Here is a 19,433-nt window from a genome sequence, read left to right as displayed (position 1 = left end):
GAGTGATTCACATACCTCCCCCGGGATTTTGGAGCCCGGGAGGGCAGGACCTCGATACAGCCACAGGGATGCTGTCTCCGTTTCCCGCTGCCCAGGAGAGGCGCGAGGCAGCCCCCGTGCAAAGCCCACCTCGCCCCGCACCAGCAGGACCAGCACCCAGGGATGCCTGTGGCTGGTGGGGACAGAAGCAGAGCTCTCCCTGCTCCCCATCCCCACACGTCCCACAGCCCCCACAGACACAGGTGACAAACAGCGCTTCAACCAGGCAAAGGTTAAAAATGTACCAAGGACCCAACTCCAACTCCCAGAGGCCACCAGCCTCCCTCGACTCCAGGGTATCACATCAGCGCCTGCCCAGTGTCACCTCGCCCGCACGGGAGCGCATCCAGAAATAGTTTGACTGCAGTGACATTTTATCGCTTCTCCTCTTCCCCCCAAGGTATTTCACACAGTTGGGCTCAAAAACGAAAGGAAAAAAAACCCTCCTCCTTTCAGAGCAGGCACAGCCAAATCGTAACTGATCAGCCAAAATTAAGAAACAAAGGCCTGGGGGAGGATGCCTCCTTGGTACCATCTGCACCAGACAAAATTAGCATTTCCCAGAGGCCTCTGCCAGAACCAGGAGCCCATTGCCCTGACCCACCCTGGCTGCATTCCCGACTCCGGTGAGCAGCCCCAGCCCCACCAGTAACACTGGGGAGGGGGTGCCACACAGCTGGGGCAGCGAGCCCCATTGTTAACAGCTGATTAATAAACCAAACTCCCCTTCAGCACCAGGCACTTGCAACTCCCTGGAACACAACCCTGGGCCTGGAGCACCCGGAGCAGCTCGTGGGGGGACCAGCATGGGGGAGAAGTGCCCCCGTTTTGCCTGGCTCCATCGCACCCCCCAACCAGGCACAACAAAAGAGCGAGAAAGGGGAGGGAGCGCGAGGCTGCGCCGACAGCAGCGTGCTGACAACCGCCTGACACTAGAGCTTAATGAGCACAAACTGCTGGGCTGCGATTCTGTTTATGAAAGGAAGCACAGGCTAATTCTGCACGGCCCCGACTCAGCTCTCTCATCACCTAATGGGGGACCGTGGGGCCCGAACCACCCCTGACATCGCATCTGCGGCTGCCAGCGAGACCGCCAAAACCGGGGAGTTTAAAGGTCCGTGCGATTTGGGTAGGTGTAGAAAGGTGAACCGCTCGTGAGGGGCTTCGGCGCGGGCGGCAGCGTGGGACTGACCCTCTGCCCGCGCGAGCCCGCGGCACGGATGGTGCTACCCCTGCCGAGGGACGAGCAGCAGGCACGGGCAGAGGAGGGGGCCAGCACGGGTACCCAGCCATCTCCTTGGCAGTCAGAGCCCACACCACCGAGCACAATTATGGCCAGGAAGGGCAGCGTAATTCTTTCCTTTGTTACTGGGGCTAAGAGAGACTGATTGCATCATTAGTGCTTTAATATTGCATGCGGCGCACTGAGGGTATTCATCTTTCTATTATGATTCTAAGGAAGGTTGTGGGCACCCAGAAATATTAGATTTTGTCCTGGCAGGAAGAACACACTGTGCATATCATCAGCCTCGACGTACAAAGCAAAGGAAAACAGTGTCCGAATTAATTCTGACTCAGTGCATGGAATATTTTTAACAGTATTTTCTCCCCTTTATGGTGCTGCTGAAGTGAAATGAAGTGAGGAACTCACTGCCTTAAACAGCAGCTTCCCACAAAACCCAGCTTGCTATTATTGAGTGAGCCACCACTCAAAGGTGGCTATTTAGTGCTCAACAGCCAACAGGTCCGCAGCACTAAGCTGCTCCTGCCGTGCTCCCTCAGCCCCAGCCACTGCACCGAGGAGGGGGAACGCTGTTTGTCACCCAAGAGGTGAGCTTCAGCCAAAGGACAGTAAAGCCGAGGAGAGCTTCCAGAGACCGTACTGTACCTCCGTCAGTCTCAGGGCTGCTCATTGCAGGCGACTCCATGACTGCCTCCTTCCAACGGCCCGAACTGCCGCTTTGCTCTTTAGGGACAGACCGCAGCCTGGGTTGCTGAGCCGCACAGCCTGCTTATCTACTGCCTGCTGCTTAAACTCATTAGGGAGGGCTCGATACATCTGAGGTTTAACTGGGAGGATCAGCCTGCAGAATAGAGCAAAAATTGCAAACACACCCACGCAGAAACGAAGAGCTAATGCCCAGCAAAATGCTCAGCTGGCCAGAAAAAGAAAGTTCAGCATGTAAATTATTAGCAGCCTCCTTAAGAAAGGCAGTCCTGCTCCAGATGCTCCTAGCCTGAGGAACAGAAAACAGGAAGAAAAAGTGTGCTGAAAGTGCCTGGGGAGACAGGCAGACTGTGCCTCCGTCCTGGGCGCCAAGGTTTTATCAGGCTGATGACAAGGTTCGCTGGCCCATGCACCAGCGGCACAGGAGAGGCGATGCGCTGCGGCCCAGCGAGCCCCCAGTGCAAGTACACATCCACTGCAAGTACACATCCACCTCGTCCCCTGGAAGGAGCCAGCAGCAGCAGCGACCCTGCAGCCAACAGCTCTGGTTCATGCAAGCACCAGGGTTTCCATGGGAGCCCCAGCACCCGTGGCTGTGGTCCCCGCTCTGGGGATGCTGGGGGGAGGCTGGGTTAGACACCACGGAGCCCAGCGCACGGAAAGCCCCGCTGCTGTGCTCACCCCGTCCCGCATGCTCTGCTCAGCATCAGCTGTGAGCTGGTGGAGAGTGAGGTGGGGGCAAGGGACAGCGGGGAGCTGGGAGAGGCGGGCCGGCTCCTGCCCCTGCCAGGGTCCAGAGCCCACCCAGGGACATCAGAAACACGGCAACGGTGAGGGCGAACGCTGGGGTCAGGGCTCCGGGGAGCTCATTTTCCACCCACAGCATGTATGTGTTGGGGCAGATTCAGTGCTGGATAAGGCCCGAGAGTCTCTTCCTTCCAGAGACCAAGGTTACGCCCAGCCCACGCTGCAGACCATGCTCCAGCCCCTTCCACGTTCTTGAGGCCATTTGCCACCGCTAACAGCTCATGGACTCATCCCTACGTCCAAAGCAATCTGGTCCCTCCTGCTCAGTTCTACGAAAACGGCTAAAAACCAGATCTTGGCGGCAGCCACCACTCAACCCGTGACATCTCACTTCTCAGGCAGCGGTGACAGGGGTACGTGTACCCAGCCCAGACCCCACAGCCAGGCACTGCACCACGAGCATTCCCAGTGGCCTGGTGGGCACCCGGCTACACCTTGGGGACCACAGCACAGAGGAGGGGACCCCAGGAAATCAACAGCAACAGGCACTGGCTGAGCACCCCCTACCCCAAGTGGTGGCCAGGCGCCCATGCCCCCCGCAGCCCCCAGGGCCAGAGCCCCTGGCTCAGCTGCAGCTTTCAGGTTTCTAATGAGCTCTTGCACTGCTGCCCCGAGCTGCATGGGGGATGTCGGAGAGACAGAAAGGTCGGATGACTCAGCTGCACGGGGCCACATCCAGCCCAGAGCACCCCCATCTCCTCTCCGCCCCCTCAAGCAGCTCTCCCGCACTCTCCGGCCGGCTCTTTGCACACCGTGAAAGGGAGGAGCTGGCATGAGACGAAGGCACTGGCAATGGCATGGCCAGCACTGCAGCCTTTCACCTTACCGAGCCCCCAGGGCAGGCACAGACAGCCCCAGGCTGTGCCAGATCCGCTCCAAGGTCACCAAGAGAGGTGGAGGAACCCACTGGCTGCAGCAACGGACTGAGCCCAGCACGGGGGGGGGGCTCCCATCCCACACACTTCGGAGCTGGGGAACCCACCACCCCGGCAGGGTAAACCCACCGGCTGTTGCAGGGGAGAGGAGCGGTTCCTCCCCACACGGCTCTGGAGGCATCCCCACACCACGCATACTAGGACACCCAAACACCTTTGGGCAGCAGGAACGGGGTAGCACCGCTGCTCACCGTAAAATGATCTCCAAATCACACAGTGCCTGCAGCCAGGCACCAGGGAGGCCGGATCCATTCCTTAAACGAGGCAGCTCAATGACCAGCAGGAACAGGCAAACTCTGATCAGCCAAGTTGGGGACCACAGAAAGGGCTGTCCTCGAGCCCCCCATCACACACATCCCAGCGAACGTTGGCGACGGGTGGGAGCAGGGCTCTGGGACGAGCCAGCAAGGGCTGTGCTCAGCCTGGCAGGGCAGCAGGAATGCAAACACTTCTGCGGGACCACTATGGAGGAAAACAAGGCCAAACTCTGCAAAGCCTGGGTTGGTTCAGGACGGTAACATCAGCAGGAATCAATGCATTTAACTGTTTCTGGGTCTGAAGTCCATCAATGCTAACTTGTCTTTTCTTTGCAGTATTGATCTCATTGGTTCCAGGCAGTGCAGAGGGGAGGCGAGAAAAGCCCAGTCCAGGCTGTATGTTCAGGAGCAAACCCCGCTCTCCTGCCATGCAGAGCAGGCGACTCCCCATCCCTCTGAAGCTCACGCTGTGCATGGGGTCGGGAGAGTTGGACACGATCCTCCGGGTCCCCGGCTGCTGCCTTCAGGCCTCCTGGGGGTAATTGGGTTTGCTGAGCACCCTGCAGCACCGAGAACGTCCCCAGCATTCACATTTTGGACACGCATATGCTCTCCGGGTACCCAGCCTGACACACGTTAGCAACTAGTTTCTCCCAGCATCACACGACCCAGCTCTTTACTGCAGAGGGACACAGATCTTGTCTGATCACAACGCTATGCACAGAAAGTCATCGCACAGACTTCCAGGCTCATTAAGTTCTTTCAGCCCACTATGAATTTAACATACAGAGTTGCTTGTTTTCTCAGGTCCACCCATTTTAGCGCTATGTCTTGTTAGTGAGGGGATGAAATTCCCTAGAGAGGCTCCCTCTTTGGGAAGATTTTCTGTGTCTCTTCCCTACCTCTTCCAACCACATCCCTTCCCGTGCAAGTTGAGCCTGAGAGAGGATACTTCAGAGGAGCGGCAGACACCCGTGTCCACACAACACCGTGCCTCCTCCGAGCACCAGGCACAAAGGTTTCTCTGTGCCTGCTGTGACACACACGTGGCGTGCCTTGCCTTGCTGAGGATGCTCCAGAGACAGCCCAACCCCAGGCAGGGCAGGCACCGCTGCCCCCAGCGTGCCCCCTCCCGTGCCCAGGGGCAACCCTGCTGCAGGCAGATGGGCAGGCAGGCGAGCAGGCAGGCAAGGCAGCTGGCCATGCCCAGCACCAGGTCCCTGGGCACCGTCACCATGGCTACCTGCACATCCACTGTGCATCCCACACTGCGGTCCCCTGGTCCCAGGCTACCGCTGCTCAGAGGAGCAGGAGCTCGTCGCCTGTTCGCCCAGGGAACTGCACGGGCCGGTGGAGGGAAGATGCGTTAGGGCAAAAACCGACAAAACCCTGTTCCTGCTGGCAGGCTGGTGCTGGCACGCAGCCAGGAAAGAGAGCATTTGGCCCAGATCACACCACAAACATGGGGAAGGGATGCAACTGCAGCCTATGAAGAAATTGTGGCGAGACAGAAAAAACAACTGTTTAAACTAAAAACCAGGGCTGGCAAAACATGGGGGTGGGAAGAAAGCATGGGTATGAGATAGACCTGAACATGCTTTGGCTGGAAATTAGGAGATTTCTAATCTTTAATACAAACAGTCTCTGGAAGAGTTTCCTAATAACAGAAGGGGGGGGAAAAAAAAAAAACAACAAACCCTAACTGATGGTCAGTATGTTTATGAAGACATTACACGAGATGATGCCTGCAGCAGCAGGGAGCTGGGCTCGGTGAACCAGCACATGCCCTCGCACCCTCCTCTCACAGGGGCTTCTCCTCACAGCCCACACGCTGCCCTGCTCCCCAGCCCTCCAACAGCATATGGTTAAGCAGCGACTGCCTGAAGCCAAGATGTGCTGGCACAGGATTAGATTTAGGCAGCAGTCAGGGCTCAGATTCAAGGCCAAACTTGTACATGGTTCCATCTAAACATTGCAAACAAGACATGCAGGATTTCGACTCAAGCTTTTCAAAACCCTGCTACATCTTGCCAATATCACCTGTATTTTTCCACCGGTTTGGGTGGTTTTTGAAAGAGCTGGGCTAGATTCAAATCAAAATCAAGAAACAGCTCTTTCTGGTTTGGCATCCAACTTGAAGGCAGATGTTAACTCTAAGCAGGGATTCATCTACCCCCACGAAGTTGGAAAGAGGTCTGGGGAGAATGAGCTGTTTTTAGCTCCTGGAAAACATGTCTCTTCCTACTGTTGCTGTTGAAGTCCTGTTCCTGTTTCCACAGCAGCTGCTAAGGACAACCAGAGCATCTGACTTCAGGTACACGACAGGCAACAGCAGCAGAGGGACTCTCCGAGCAGCCCCCAGGACCCTGTTACCATACGGATACGCTTAGGGCTGAAGAGGAAGGAAGGATGATAAAACAAACATAAGCAAAGCAAAAAGGCAGTTTTGCTGCTATGGTTATCGTGAGCTGCCCTTTGGGAGGAAGCAGCAGCAGGGGGAGAACAAAATATCTGTTAAAGCTGGTGTGTACAGAGAGCGAGCCTGCTGGCTGGAATCACGCTTCTTGTTGAATCTGAATTTAGACTCCTTGGCATGTTTCCAACCCTCAATAAATCTTGCCGTGTGGACAGATATTATGTCCCTTGTGCTACTAAACCAACAAGCAGCCTTAAATAAAACAGAGGAGCCTGGAGTGCGCAGAAGATAAGGAAACAAGGCAGTACCTAGCAGGATCCATCTCACGTCCTGCATACGCCAGGGATGCAGGCTCCATGCTCACGCAGCCCTTACCAGCTCCGCGGAGCTCGCACACCGGGTTACACGGGAGCTCTGCCCGCAGAGATGCTCTCTGCTCTGCCTTGCGAGCAGACATTACACTGCTTCTCAGGTGGAGATAAGCTGCAATCTCGCTCAAAGACAGGGGGAAGGAGGGTCACCCCTGCAAACAGGGCACTCGGAACAACCTCTTTCTGTGCCCTGTTTCTGTCAAAGCCCAAAAAAAAAGAAAAAAAAAAAAAAAACGGGGCTCCTCAGCAAAGAGGTGCCCTGCAAAGGCAGGACCGCAAGCCCTGGCAGCCCTGCTCGGAGCGAGCGCCTACGCCGCGCACCCCCAAAGACATCGGAGCAGAGCACCGAGAAGACCTCCTGAAGTTGCCTCCTCTGAATTTTCCCTATTTAACACGAGCGTTGGCCATCGGCACGGCGGGCACACGGATCCCACCCTCCCTGTCCCCCAGCCCCCGACGCACAAAGCCTACACGCCCGAAGTAGTCACCGCGTATTTAAACGCGAACGGAGAAGCCGAGAACTGTCAAGCGTTTCAACAATAGATCTCCCGGCTCTGCCTCACGTTCGCATTCAGACGAGCCCATCCAGGGTGAAAACAAGGACAAATACAGACTAAAATCTTTTCCGGTAAAGGCTTACTCTGCCCATGTATATTCCAGTCCCCGCACGCTACTGAGACACCGCTATCTGCAGACTGCGACCGCAGCTGGGGGTTAGCGACACTCGGCAGCATCTTACCTTGATTTCCTCGCTCTTCTCTCTGCAAAAGCCGTGGCCGCTGCAAGCCCCGGCGCGGGGAGGGGGGGTGTGAGGGGGGGGCGCGGAGCAGCGCGGTCTCCCAGCCCCGCAGCCGCAGCTACCGCACCCCCGGGCTCCGCGGAATGCGCGCCCGGCGCTGCGCACCCGCGGGCCCCCCCCCCCGGCGGCTTGGAAGGGAAGGGGGGGGGGGGTCTGCGCTGGCAGCCCTGCTGCCGCCAGCACCGAGCCGGGGGCTGGGGGGGGGCTGCCGGGGCAGAGCCGCCTCCCCCAGCCCTGCCCGCAGACACCCCTACGCTTCACCCGTGTAGAGGGAGAGGAAGGAGAGCTGCTCAGGCAAAGCGTGTCAGCAAGCTGGAAACTGGGACTGGGTCCCCCGGGGGGGGGGGGGGGGGGGTGCGGGGGAGATAGGAAAGAATACGGGGTTCCAGGCGCGGTGGGCTCCTGGGCAAGGGTTATTCACCCAGGGGAGTTCGGTAGCATCACTGGAGCAGCACCTGCCAGCGAAAGCTGAAGATCCTGCCCATTAAACTTGCCTGGGGCTTTTTGGAGTGAAAGGGCTGTTTTGTGAACAAACAATTAGAAAATGGTGCAAACCCCTTTGGATTCAGCTTTGAAAGCAGGCTTTAGTCTTGCATGTGAGCCCCTTCATCTATTACAGCTGAATTAAAGACAGACACAGGCTGGACCAGGCAGAAGAAGAGCTTGCAGAACCAAACTCTGGACCCACTGAAAGGAAAGGCAAGATTCCCATTCCCACCAACGGGCCCATCCTTCCTAGCTCACAGGGCTTCTACCCCAGCCCCACATTGCTGTCACCCAGCAGAGCCCAAAGAATGAGCCTGCACCGCAGAGCTCAGCCCAGTCGTCACAAGCTGCATCACTTTGGTCCCACTGGTTCCTGAAGAGATTCAGTGAAACCAACGCAACTCCCTTTTTTGGCAGCCCTGAAACCCGTTTAACATCACTCAGCATCGACGTAGGTGACTTCAGCTACCGAAGGCGCCCAGGGCTGAGCCGGGCAGCCCGCTGCACCCCACGCTGCTCCCCGGCCTCCTGCCTCTGCGCTGCCCGGTCCCTGCCAGAGCGTGCCAGCAGCACACACGGGTCGACCAGGCCAGCGCTCGCACTAGGTGACCGACAGCCACCCAACTCTAAATCCATCACGGTCTCTCACACCCAGGTCCGCTCTGTGTTGCAAACCAAACAGCCACAGACACGGCACTGTTCCCTGGCAGCAGGCAGCTGGGCCCAGCTACCAAAAGCCTTCCCGTGCTGAAGGAGAGGCCCATCCCAGGAAAAGCAGCTCTGCCAGCAGCAGCGTGCCTGCTGCTTCCAAACACAACACTGTGTGTGTGGGACCAGGGCAAAACCAACCCGGCTGCGGGAAGAGCCATAGGAAATGGGACCCATGTTCTTGTCCTCCTACAAAGTGCTGCTCAAGTGGGACCAATGAGCACATTAATGTGTACAAATAATAAACATAATAAAATACACCTGTTACATTAACCCCTCCAGCAGATCAGCCATCCTCTTGCTCAGCTGTGTCACTACCATTACACAAAGAAGAAGCGGTAAGTGCAAAAGAGAGACAGTGATCTGATTAACGTGACACATAAATAACGTGACAGACTGAAATGCCACAGAGCATCTCAGTGTCAGCATGCCACCTGAGGCACTAAAATGTCCCCTAGCCAAAGCCTCTGCAGCAACTGAGACAAGCGTCAGCTTGTGCCATGGCTGAGACAAGCGTCAGCACTGGGAGGTGGGCACGGCTGCCCGCTCTCCGTGCCCTGTCCCTTGCTTGCCAGCAGGGACACGCCAGGGCCGGGAGGCTGCAGGACACCTTGCCACTGCCAGTACCAAACGAGGGGCTTAAAGATGATAACACATCCCCAGCTGGGGCTTCCTCCTCACCCCTGTCCCACGGAGCAGCTCCTGAAGCAAACGGCATGGCACAGGCCACGACAGCTTTGTGCCCCGAGCGGGGCCAGCAGCCCTGCTCCCTGGCTGCAGGCACTGCCCACGCGGGCTGCTCTCCTGTCTGCTTGTAGAGTCAGAGTTAGGCAAACCCGCGACTTGCTGAGCTGGAGTTCGCACTTGGGCTGCTCTAGGCAACAGTCCCAGCTGCAATCTGAGTAAAGATTTTATCCGCTTAAGAGCGATGCAGGCACCATTCATAACTGGCCACTGATGTCCCACACACTCTACCAGACTTCTCCAGGTAACTTCCCAGCCCACTGGGAAATCAAATTAATCCAGTGGAGTTAACCCCAATGGAACTTAACATTAATTATAAATGACACTGCATGCATTTAAGTTCCACATGCTGCATGATATATGTGCATCAGGGGTGAGATTAACACAGCCTCTGACAGTGATTTGCAAAAGTCAGTTAAAATCAATAACCAGCATGGTAATTTCACTTTTTGGAAGGCCTCCCCAGCAGCAGGTGGAGGAATCGCCGTCTCAGGAAGCAGCCGGCTGCGGCACACGTGCACACTGTGGCTCCCACCAAGGAAAGCGGGGGGCACCTCCCTCCTGCTCCTAGAAATCTCTTCCCAGCATGGATCTCACCTCCCCTCGTGCTCCCCACGAGCGGGGCAGGGCGCTCCCCACCCAGCCCAGGGGCTCTGCAGCACCATCCACCCCCAGAGACCCCCCACCCTGCGGGGACCTCCAAGAGCACCCACAGCCCTTCCAGCCCCTGCTCCCCACAGCGAGCTGTGCATTTCAGGCACCCCCTCCCTCCCGCTGTTATTCTGGTACATGCGATTCTGGGGAGATAAATACTTCAGGGCTTTAAGGGCTCTCAGAGCAAAACTACTGCTGAAATGAAGAGGGAAAAGCTTTTAGCCGCATAGCCACACAGGGACTCGGGGTGTTTCAGTGCTCTTAACAGGCAGGAAAACAGACACTGCGCTATATGTGTCTTGAGGCCTGCAAGGCTTTTATGTTAATGGCGTTTTATCACCAAACACTGGGATCTGAACCGACAGCAATGCATATGCATCAGCAGGGAGAGTCATGGCACATGCCCAGGATGTGGCTCCAAGACATGTTCTCAACGAGCTGTGAAGGGGAGAGTTTAAGCAGCTAATGAAATCGGGGTATCAGAACAAATATTTTCAAGAGACCACTTACGGTTGGGAGATACACAGCCCCTGGCTCCCAATTTATTTTTTAAGTAAATCTCAAGTGAGCTACATGCATGAAGCAGGTCCTCAAAAGATTGTGTGCTTGACCAGAAGCATGGGGGTTTTAAAAATAAAAGTTTGGGGAAGCAGTCAGTAATTTGTCCTTTCCACTGCTTTAAACCAGAGGGGTGCTTACGCGATGCTTGCAGCTCCCAGCTGCAACCCCTGCATCTGGAACCTTACTTTAAAGTGAAACCCAAGATGCTCGGGTATTCACAGAGCTCCAGAGACAGGCTGAGGCTCAGGAGACCCATGTCAAAACTATGAGGGCTCATGACAGACTAGGCTGCCGGCAGCACTGGCAGGGAACATGCCAGTGCTCCCCACGGCCCCCAGCCCTGCACTCGCTGGCCCCCCCTTACCTGCTGGGCGAGCCCAGGTCCGCCCGGCTGACGATGCGGTGCTGGTGGGGCGAGTACAGCCACTGGAAAGCCGTCAGCGTCCTCTCCTCAATCCGAAACCGGCCTTCTCGCACGTACCTAAAAATAACAGCAAGAAAGACTGAAATATTTATTAGCACAGGATTGTGGCGAGGGAGCTGCAGGACACGGAGAGCGACTGGCTCAGTCGCGCTGCTCGGAGCTGCAAGTCCAACACCACCACTGACGTGTTCCTCAGTGGAAACAGCAAAATGACATTACAGCCCCGTCTGTCTGCATCCCTGTGCCGTCCCTGTCCTTCCCACCAATGGACGCTCTCACGAGCACACGGCCACGGCTGTGACGGGGCATCCCTTCAAGGGCAACCCCCAGGGGAGGGGACGGTGGCCCCCCCAGCCACCCTTGCTCCTTGCCACCAGAGCAGCGGTCCCCATCACCCTGGGGCACAGTCTGCCTCCAACAGCTCCCGCCCGGCTGCTCCCCACCAGCCCTGTCCCCAGCGTTATCACTGGCTCCAAGACCAGGCTAATGCCTTTCTAACCTTATTTCAAAGGTCAGGCCAGATGTTGAGGCTTAGTAAGTAATATTCAAGTGATGAATCAATGGCAATTATTTTGATTAGAGAAGTACGGGTTCTCTGTTACATGAGCAAGATGTCGGTAACCGCAGTTGTTGCTATCTTTTAGAACACAATTCCGCTGCCTGCCTCCATCCCAACAACCAGCTGCGCTTCACACACCCTCCTCTGAACATGAAATTTCATCAGCAAGTGATTAATTATTTAAAGCCCCTGTAGTACTGGTTGGAGACACATGCACGCAGACACAGCTGCGGCACCCATGAAACCCCAGCCAGGGCTGGGGCGAGTTTGCACTCCTCTCCTCTGCGTGCGGATGCTCCGGGTGGTGCGTTCCCACCATTAACCACAGGGATCCAGCCATGCTGCCTGGATGGGGCCAATGTACCACGGGCTCCCTGCAGCTCTGATGAGCAGGGCCATGGCTGGAGCTGTTCCCTGCTGCTGGGCTCTGCTGCCTGCCCGAACTCACCCAGCCCAGCGCTGTGGGGTCCTGCTAGAGCCGGGGGGCAGTGACAACGCAGGAGTCAGGACCTCCCGCTCTCAGCAAAAGGAAACCCAAAAGGCTCCTTGAGTATCCCTGCCGCTAATTTTAGTGACTGAGCCGCTAATTTTCTTGGTATAAGCAACCAAGCACGTTGCAGTCCCAATGCTCCCCTGCAGCTCTTGCATATGATAACATTGCACAAAGTAACAGCAGGCAAGCCAGAATGTCTTTTGGGAAGGAAGGGGGGGTGAGGCAGTGGGGATGGCAGAACAGCCAGGCCAAGTAGTCATTGTAACAGTTTGGGTCTATGCCTGAAGAAATAAAAGTGCCCTAGGCTGCCGAGGAGGAGGGAAAAAAAAAAAAAAAAAAAAAAAAAGAAAAGAAAAAAGCTTCACAAGCTGAGAGTAGTCCTCTGACAATCTCCACTCTGGCTGATCACCCAGGATTGCAGGGTTCCCACCCAGACCTGGGAGCCCCAGCATCCAGCCTAGCCCTGCTCCCCACCCGGCCGGTGTTGGGATGCGGGATGAGCCCTGGGCCCGCTCCCAGCTCTTACATCAGCAGCACCACGCCGTAACGGGAGTCACCCCAGTCACAGCCTGGCATTGCTACAGCACCCTGCTCAAAAGTCACAAGCTTTGGACGTCACAAACTACATGCACAATTAAAAATAAAAAAATACAGAGAAAGCTTGTTTCCAATGTCAGCCCGTCCCAGCTGCTCCGGTCACCGCAATCGCCCTGTCCCCAGCAGGAAGAAGCGGGTCCCCACACACCAAAGCCCAGAGCAGCCTCAGCATCCCTCCACACCCACGATGTCCCCAAAGCATCCCCTACGTGTCCCAGAGACTTCCCGCTGGCAGGTACAAGACCCAGGCACACCCAGGACCAGGACGCTGGTGTTCCCCCCACTTCTCCCGTGCGGGGCGGGGGCAGTTCCCAGAAGCAGGATCTCGCTTTGGGATCCGACCCTTCTACCTCTACCGGACCCCAAATGCCAGAGATCCCCCTCGCAGCAGCTGCAGCCCCGAACCGCCCTCTCCCTGCCCGGGTACGTGACCGTTCCCCCCCCCCCCCCCGACTGGAGCAGCCGCCCCGCAGGGACCCACCACAGTCCCACACCCGCAACCACGCTGCGACCCTTGGAGTGCCCCGGAGGGCCCCAGGGTGCCGGGGCTAAGCGTCCGTGCCCCCCCCCCCCAATACACCGGAGCCCTCCCGGGCCGGGATTCCCCTATTCACCTGGCTCAGCAGCCAGGACTCCCCCCGGACTAGGAGCAACCCCCCCCCCAGAGCCAAGACCCCCTTGCAAATTTAACCCCCCCAAAGGTCGCCCGCCTGGGTCCCCCCTCCCCGAGCCTCCCGGGAGCCCCCAGGGTATCTGCCGGGACCCCCCCCCGGCCCATCCGCTGTGCCCCCCCCACTCACCAGCGGACCAGCTCCCAGCGCCGCTCCCCCGCCGCCTTGCCCGAGGCCATGCCGGGGCCGGGAGCGCTGCCGCAGGGCGGGCGGGGGAAGGCGGGATGGGGGGGGGGGGGATCCCCGCCAGCACACCCCCGCTGCGAGCCGGCCCGGGCAGCGCCGGAGCCCGGGCACCGTCCCCCGCGGGGGCTGGGGCGGCTGCGCCGGCTCCTGCGAGCCCCCGCCTCCTCCGGCACCGGGGGGGGGGGACGGGGACGGGACCCGCCCCGGGCAGGGGGGGGGGGGGGGGGGGGGTCACCTCACCGTGCCCCGTTATGTAAAGCCTTATGCAATGCCCGCTCCCCCCCGGGACGAGCCGCCTGGGTTTGCACATAAGCGCTACCGGCCCCGCAGAGCTGGCGCTGGATCCCACCAGAGCCCCGCCTGAGAGATGCACGCCGTGCACCCCCCAAACAGTCAGAGCAAGTCTGAGCCGTGTATCGCAAAGTCCCTCGGGAACAGTCACCAGTGGCAATAAACACAGAAACGGGCTCCCCCCCCCCCGGCCCAGGCTGAGCCCCCCCACGGTCACACCATCCGGGCCACACCAGCACAGGCTGGGGGGGCTGGAGCCCACCCCTTGAACCCCAGTTCTATCATCGGTCCTTGCTCACCCTTGAAAACAACCAACCAACCCAGCAGCAGAACTCACCTGCGTGAGGTCCAGGAACGCCAAGTGAAAATTATTCTCCCATAGATTCAAAGCTAAAACCTGCCATCTGCCTGAGCCGGGGCTTCCCTTCGAGGTCCCTGGGAGCTGCAGGGCAGCTTCAGTAACAGCTGGCCCATATTGCTCAGGAAACAAACTGGGAGCGCATCTAGACGTTACTTCAAGGAGCTTCAAATCACACTAAAAGCTATTTCTCTAAAGCAATGTTCTGGCCCTAAATCCTGACTTTTCTGATCTTTAAGAACCCAATTTCACAACTCGGCAAACCCAGATGTTGCTCCCATAATGCAACAGCTTCATTTAAATCAAATGACATTAATTACTCAAGTAAATACCTGTTATTGGTAATTCTAGAGCCCCACTCTCGTAGGGCCCAAACACATCTGAAAGGCATTAATGCCTCCATCACAGCTGCCCCTTGCTAGGATGCAGAGGGGTGCTTTGCCACCTTGGCTGGAGAGGCTGTACCTTGCTCAGGATCACATAAAGGGAATTCAGCTGGGGGTCTCCCAAAACCTGGGCAGTGACCTACCCTCTGGAGGAGCTGTCGCCTCTTACAAGTTATGGGCTGAACGCTGGAAAGAAACAACCGCCCAGCGAGGCTGTGTCCATGCACCGGTTTGGCAGCTGGCAGCCCACTGTGCCACAGGGGGCTGGTAGCTTGGTCCTCAGCTGGATACTTTGGCTGAAATTATGACCAGGAAATTGTTGATACATCATGTTTTAATGAGCCGGGCAGCAAGCGAGCTCACCCATCAGCGAGGCCCTGTTATCAGCTGCCTGCAGCCGTCAGGCACCAGCTCTGCCTGGATTGACGTTGCTCACGATCAGATTTGGAGCCAAGGGCAGATAAAAAAACCTGATCCCTGCTCTGCAGAGCCTGAGAGCCGTGCTGAATTTCACACTTGTAAGCACAGAGAGAGTCTCAGTCCTGACGGATGAGTCTCCAGTGCTTGCACCCGCTGTGGGAGGTCATGGGTGGGAAGCAGCGATGGGACCCTGTGGGGATGTGGGGCCAGAGGAGTGGGCACAGGAGAGGCTGAAGCTCTCCCTTCTGCCCCTGGCGCCTGGGAACTGACCCACCCCTGTTTCAGCACACATATGTTTTTGCAGGCCTGTGAGATCTAAAGAATAGAAACAACTTTTATTTTTAAAAAAAAAAAAGTTCTAAAATAATAAGAAATTTTAAAAATTGGAGTGTTCACATAGCACATACATGCTAATGCATCTGTCATCTTTCATGTGCCCCTTCACGCTGCCAGCACCGTGCTGATCCCAGCCGGGCATCCCTCCGGGGCCAGCATGCCAGAGCCGGGCTGACAGATTTGGCCCATCATTTCCCAAAGCTTTTACTCCATTTAGCCAGGAGTCATAGGACCACGCTCCCCTGCCTCCTTCCCCCAGTATCACTGGGAATGCTGCAGCCCTCCCCACAGTCAGCTGCGCAGAGCAAAGGCTCTCTGAAGAAGGACAAATTGCATTACTTAGCTCAAGCAAATATCGTCACAAGTCTGATACTTTCAAATCGCCGTGGAACTGTTAAGCTAATGTTAAATTTATCAAAACCCTCTAGCTTTTAGCCCTCCATCGCTTTAAGGAGCTTCTTATTAGGTTCTTCAGAGCAATTAGAAGACACACACACATTACATTTCAATTAGGTTGAAAAATAACTTTTGAGGCAAAGTTAAACTCATTTTTAAATTAAATGCAAAAATTCCCCTAATAAATAACTCGGGGTGGGGAGGGGGGGGCGGGGGAAGCGGTGGTCTAAAGGCACTCCACATAGTCTAGAAGGGCGCAGGAGGCAGGTTTAACTTCAGTGCCCGCTCCCTTTGGGAAGTGGCTGCTTTATCCTGGTACCGGTCACCTCTGATGTGAGCTGGTCTCACCTAACGCAAGGCGTTTAAACCAGGCGGACCTGCGGGCAGAGCCTCCCGGCCCTCAGCTCCTCCGGCAGCCGGGAGAAAGAGGGATGCCCGGCCGGGAGCAGCCTGAAGCGCTGCCCGGCTCCCTCTTTCTTTCCACTGGCTGCGAGTGCGGGATGAGCACCGCCTTTTCAAGCCCTCAGGATGGGATCAAACGGTGTCACCGGCGGTCCCAGCGGCTGCCGGCCCACCCCGCGCTCCAGCCCCGGCCCCGGGGCTCCGTGCCCGGCCCCGGCTGCCGGCCGGAGCCTGCCCGCTCTGCCCGGCGCCGGAGGCCGTGCGAGCTGCCGCTGCCCCTGCCCGCACCGCTGCCCGCACCGCTGCCCGCACCGCTGCCGCTAGAGGTCAGCGTCGGTACGGAGCTGCAGGCAGCGGGCAGCTGCCCGCGCCCAGCCCCGCACGGCAGAGCTGCTGCTGCTGCTGCCTGCAACAGCCAGCCGCAGTCTCTGCAGTCTCCGCAACCTCCACACCGGCCTCTCTCCAGGGAGGTTTCCAAGGGGAAGAGCCACGTCTCTGCAGCAAAACCTGGGGCCGAGGCGCTCAGGTGCGTCCCTCCGCAGCCGCTGGCCCCCCGAGCCCCGCCGCGACCCTGCCGCTTCAGCGCCGGCCTGCACCCACGGGGTCACGGCGAGTGGGTGCCGTCGGTACCCTCTTTCAGGCGGCGTTCCAGCTGGATGTCTCCCCGCCGGTGTACAACAGGCAAGGAGCAGGCTGGCTCGGTCACGCACCCGGGCTGGCAGCGGGGACCCCACAACTCCTCCTGAGACTGAAATGGCATTCCTGCCATTTTTGACTCGTTATGTTGATCACAAACCACCTCAGAGAAGCGGTTCCTGTCTCTCGGAGCATGGGGTGAGTGGGGAAGGGTCACGGTGTAACTGCGGTGCAGGACATCGCGGTTGCTGGAGGCATTAGCTAAGGGACTGCTAGGTCATGTCCCAGACAAAAGAAGCTGAGAGCAGCTCCCTGAGCAAAATGCTGCCGGTGAAACCAGTTCACTGTGGAACGGTGAGCGCAGGTGAGAGAGGTGATGGGAAATACTAGTGGCCTGTGTGCACTGTGGCTGACTCCAAGCTGCCAGGCAATCGCTGCAGAGGCAGCCGGCTTTATCCTGCACCATGCTGGGTGCAGAGGATGCGCTGTGCTCCGCTGCCTTCCCTCGCAGCACGGCTGTATCCTGGAGCGATGACCTCATTTACAGAGGCAGCTGTCTGTCCCCAAATGCCTGACCTTGATCATTTGCAGGCTTCTCTTTTATTCAGTGGAAAATCAATGAAAATTGTACAACCTGGTGAAACATGATGCATTCAGACATCACCCCTCCCTCTTCCCCCCGCCTCCCTGTCTGTAATTCACTGCTACTGGAGTTAGCACATGAGTTAGGGGAAGACATGGTGAGATATTAAAAACAGCCCCCCCCAAACATAGCAAACTGCACTGAGAGAGACAAATGACACCTTGGCAAGTGTTGACCTGATGGTTACAAATGGGTGAGAGGTGCTCCTAGTGAGACAACACTTCTCTGAATAAGAAAGTCTGCGCTCTCCCCCTTCACACAGAAATCCTTCACCTCTTCACAACTTGTCATTGCAGGAAGAACTACTTTTTTTCAGAAAAAAACAAGCTGAGAGGAGGCCCACAGAGGAGTCAGCGTGGCTGAATGAGTGTTAGGAAGCACTGAAGCTCTCGATTGCGCTGGCTGAGGCCTTAAGCAGAGGTGTCTGAATAATTCAGTGCAAATCAGAAGCTTGTGTGTGCATGTGCAGGCCTTCAGACCTCACCAGTCACCTTTTTTCCTGATTTAACAATTTCTCTCTCAGTGTCAATTACACTCACTCTCCATAGAAGAGCCCTAATCCCAAGCCCAGCCTTCCTCTGCTATCAGCCAGCACCAAGCCAGGCTGTACCACACCAGTTTGCATCAGGTAAGGATCCTGTCTTCGGCTGTTAAAGCGCAGGGATGCTACAAACCCACCATATTACACCTAGATTATTCTCTCCTCTGCCTGCCCTCCCGCGGGCACAAGGCAGGGCTATTCCTCACGGCATGCCCTCGACCACTTTGTGTAGCACAGGCACTCGGTCAGAGGTTTAAAACATCCATGGGGAAGAGAGGATGTGGGATGACAAAATGATACCACAAACCATACCCTGCGGGCTGCCCTACAACACATTCACATGCTGTTTGCACGCTCAGGACCGATACGTGCGGAATAGCAGCAGCTTTAACGTGAGGATGGCAGCACAATCCAGCCGAGCATCAGGCCGGGAACACCACACTCTCCGTAGCAGGGTTTGGTTTAAGGGCACGGGAATCAGCAGACTGTCAGCTGACGGGGAGGACGCTACCACTTCTCTGCCGCGCGACATGGAACAGGCCACCGCATCTGAGCTTCCCCTGCTGTAAAAGAGGCGCAATGAATTTAGTCGTCTTTGAAAGAGGAGCCCCAGCTGCTCTGGATATCACAAACAAAAGGGCATGAAGAATTAGTAACCGCATGAGTAAACAACCTTTTCTCACCTGACCGCAGCTTCTGGGAAGCTCTTTCCTGACTCGCTCTTCCCCCCGATTTCCTCGCGGAAGCGGGCACCATCCCACATTGGACTTGCGTCCGCCCCCCCCCCCCTTGAGTCGCGTTAGCCCTAAAAACCCCGCGGGGTACGCGAACGCTGCCGTTTCCCCGGCACACCCCGAGTTCCCCCGGCTCCGGCCCGCGGCTCGGCGGCTGCCGGCGCACCCGGGGCTGAGCTGCCGGCGGCGGCGGCCGGGCGGCTTCAGCACCGCGGACAGCGGCGGCGGAGCGGGGCCCGTGCCCCGGCCGCACCGAGGGTCCCCGGGGAGCCGAGCCCCGGCCTGGGGGGGGGGGGGGGGGGGGGGGTTGGATCCCGGGAAGCCGAGCCCCGGCCGCACCGAGGGTCCCCGGGGAGCCGAGCCCCGGCCTGGGGGCGGGGGGGGGGGGTGTGGATCCCGGGAAGCCGAGCCCCGGCCGCACCGAGGGTCCCCGGGGAGCCGAGCCCCGGCCTGGGGGCGGGGGGGGGTTGGATCCCGGGAAGCCGAGCCCCGGCCGCACCGAGGGTCCCCGGGGAGCCGAGCCCCGGCCCCGATGCGGCTCCCCCCGGGGGCAGCGGCGCCGCGTCCCGGTTGCGGCGGGCACGACATCCCCGGCGCTGCGGTCGGTGCCCCGCTGTCCCGCCGCGCCCCGCAGG

General features: G+C 57.8%; 1 protein-coding gene across 6 annotated transcripts in view; it reads right to left on the bottom strand.

Annotated features, from left to right (window-relative positions):
- Nucleotides 1–13,815, bottom strand: part of RAP1GAP2 (RAP1 GTPase activating protein 2) — an 82,532-nt gene extending 68,717 nt beyond the window's left edge. For 3 of the 6 annotated variants that reach the window (XM_030029350.2, XM_030029353.2, XM_030029352.2), the window contains exons 1-2: nucleotides 13,599–13,815; nucleotides 11,090–11,206 (exon numbers count right to left, since the gene is read on the bottom strand). In XM_030029350.2, the coding sequence (XP_029885210.1) occupies nucleotides 11,090–11,206; nucleotides 13,599–13,648 (167 nt within the window). In that variant the 5' untranslated portion in view covers nucleotides 13,649–13,815. Of the gene's footprint in view, nucleotides 1–7,512; nucleotides 7,586–11,089; nucleotides 11,207–13,598 lie in introns of those variants that run through there. The other 3 variants (XM_030029351.2, XM_030029358.2, XM_030029359.2) reach the window with 3 other exon arrangements.
- Between the last annotated feature and the right edge of the window lie 5,618 nt (nucleotides 13,816–19,433).

The sequence above is a fragment of the Aquila chrysaetos genome, chromosome 10 (assembly GCF_900496995.4).
Source record: "Aquila chrysaetos chrysaetos chromosome 10, bAquChr1.4, whole genome shotgun sequence".
NCBI classification, from domain to species: domain Eukaryota; kingdom Metazoa; phylum Chordata; class Aves; order Accipitriformes; family Accipitridae; genus Aquila; species Aquila chrysaetos.
Note: the sequence above shows the minus strand (reverse complement) of the source record. Positions and strands in the feature narration are given on the sequence as shown.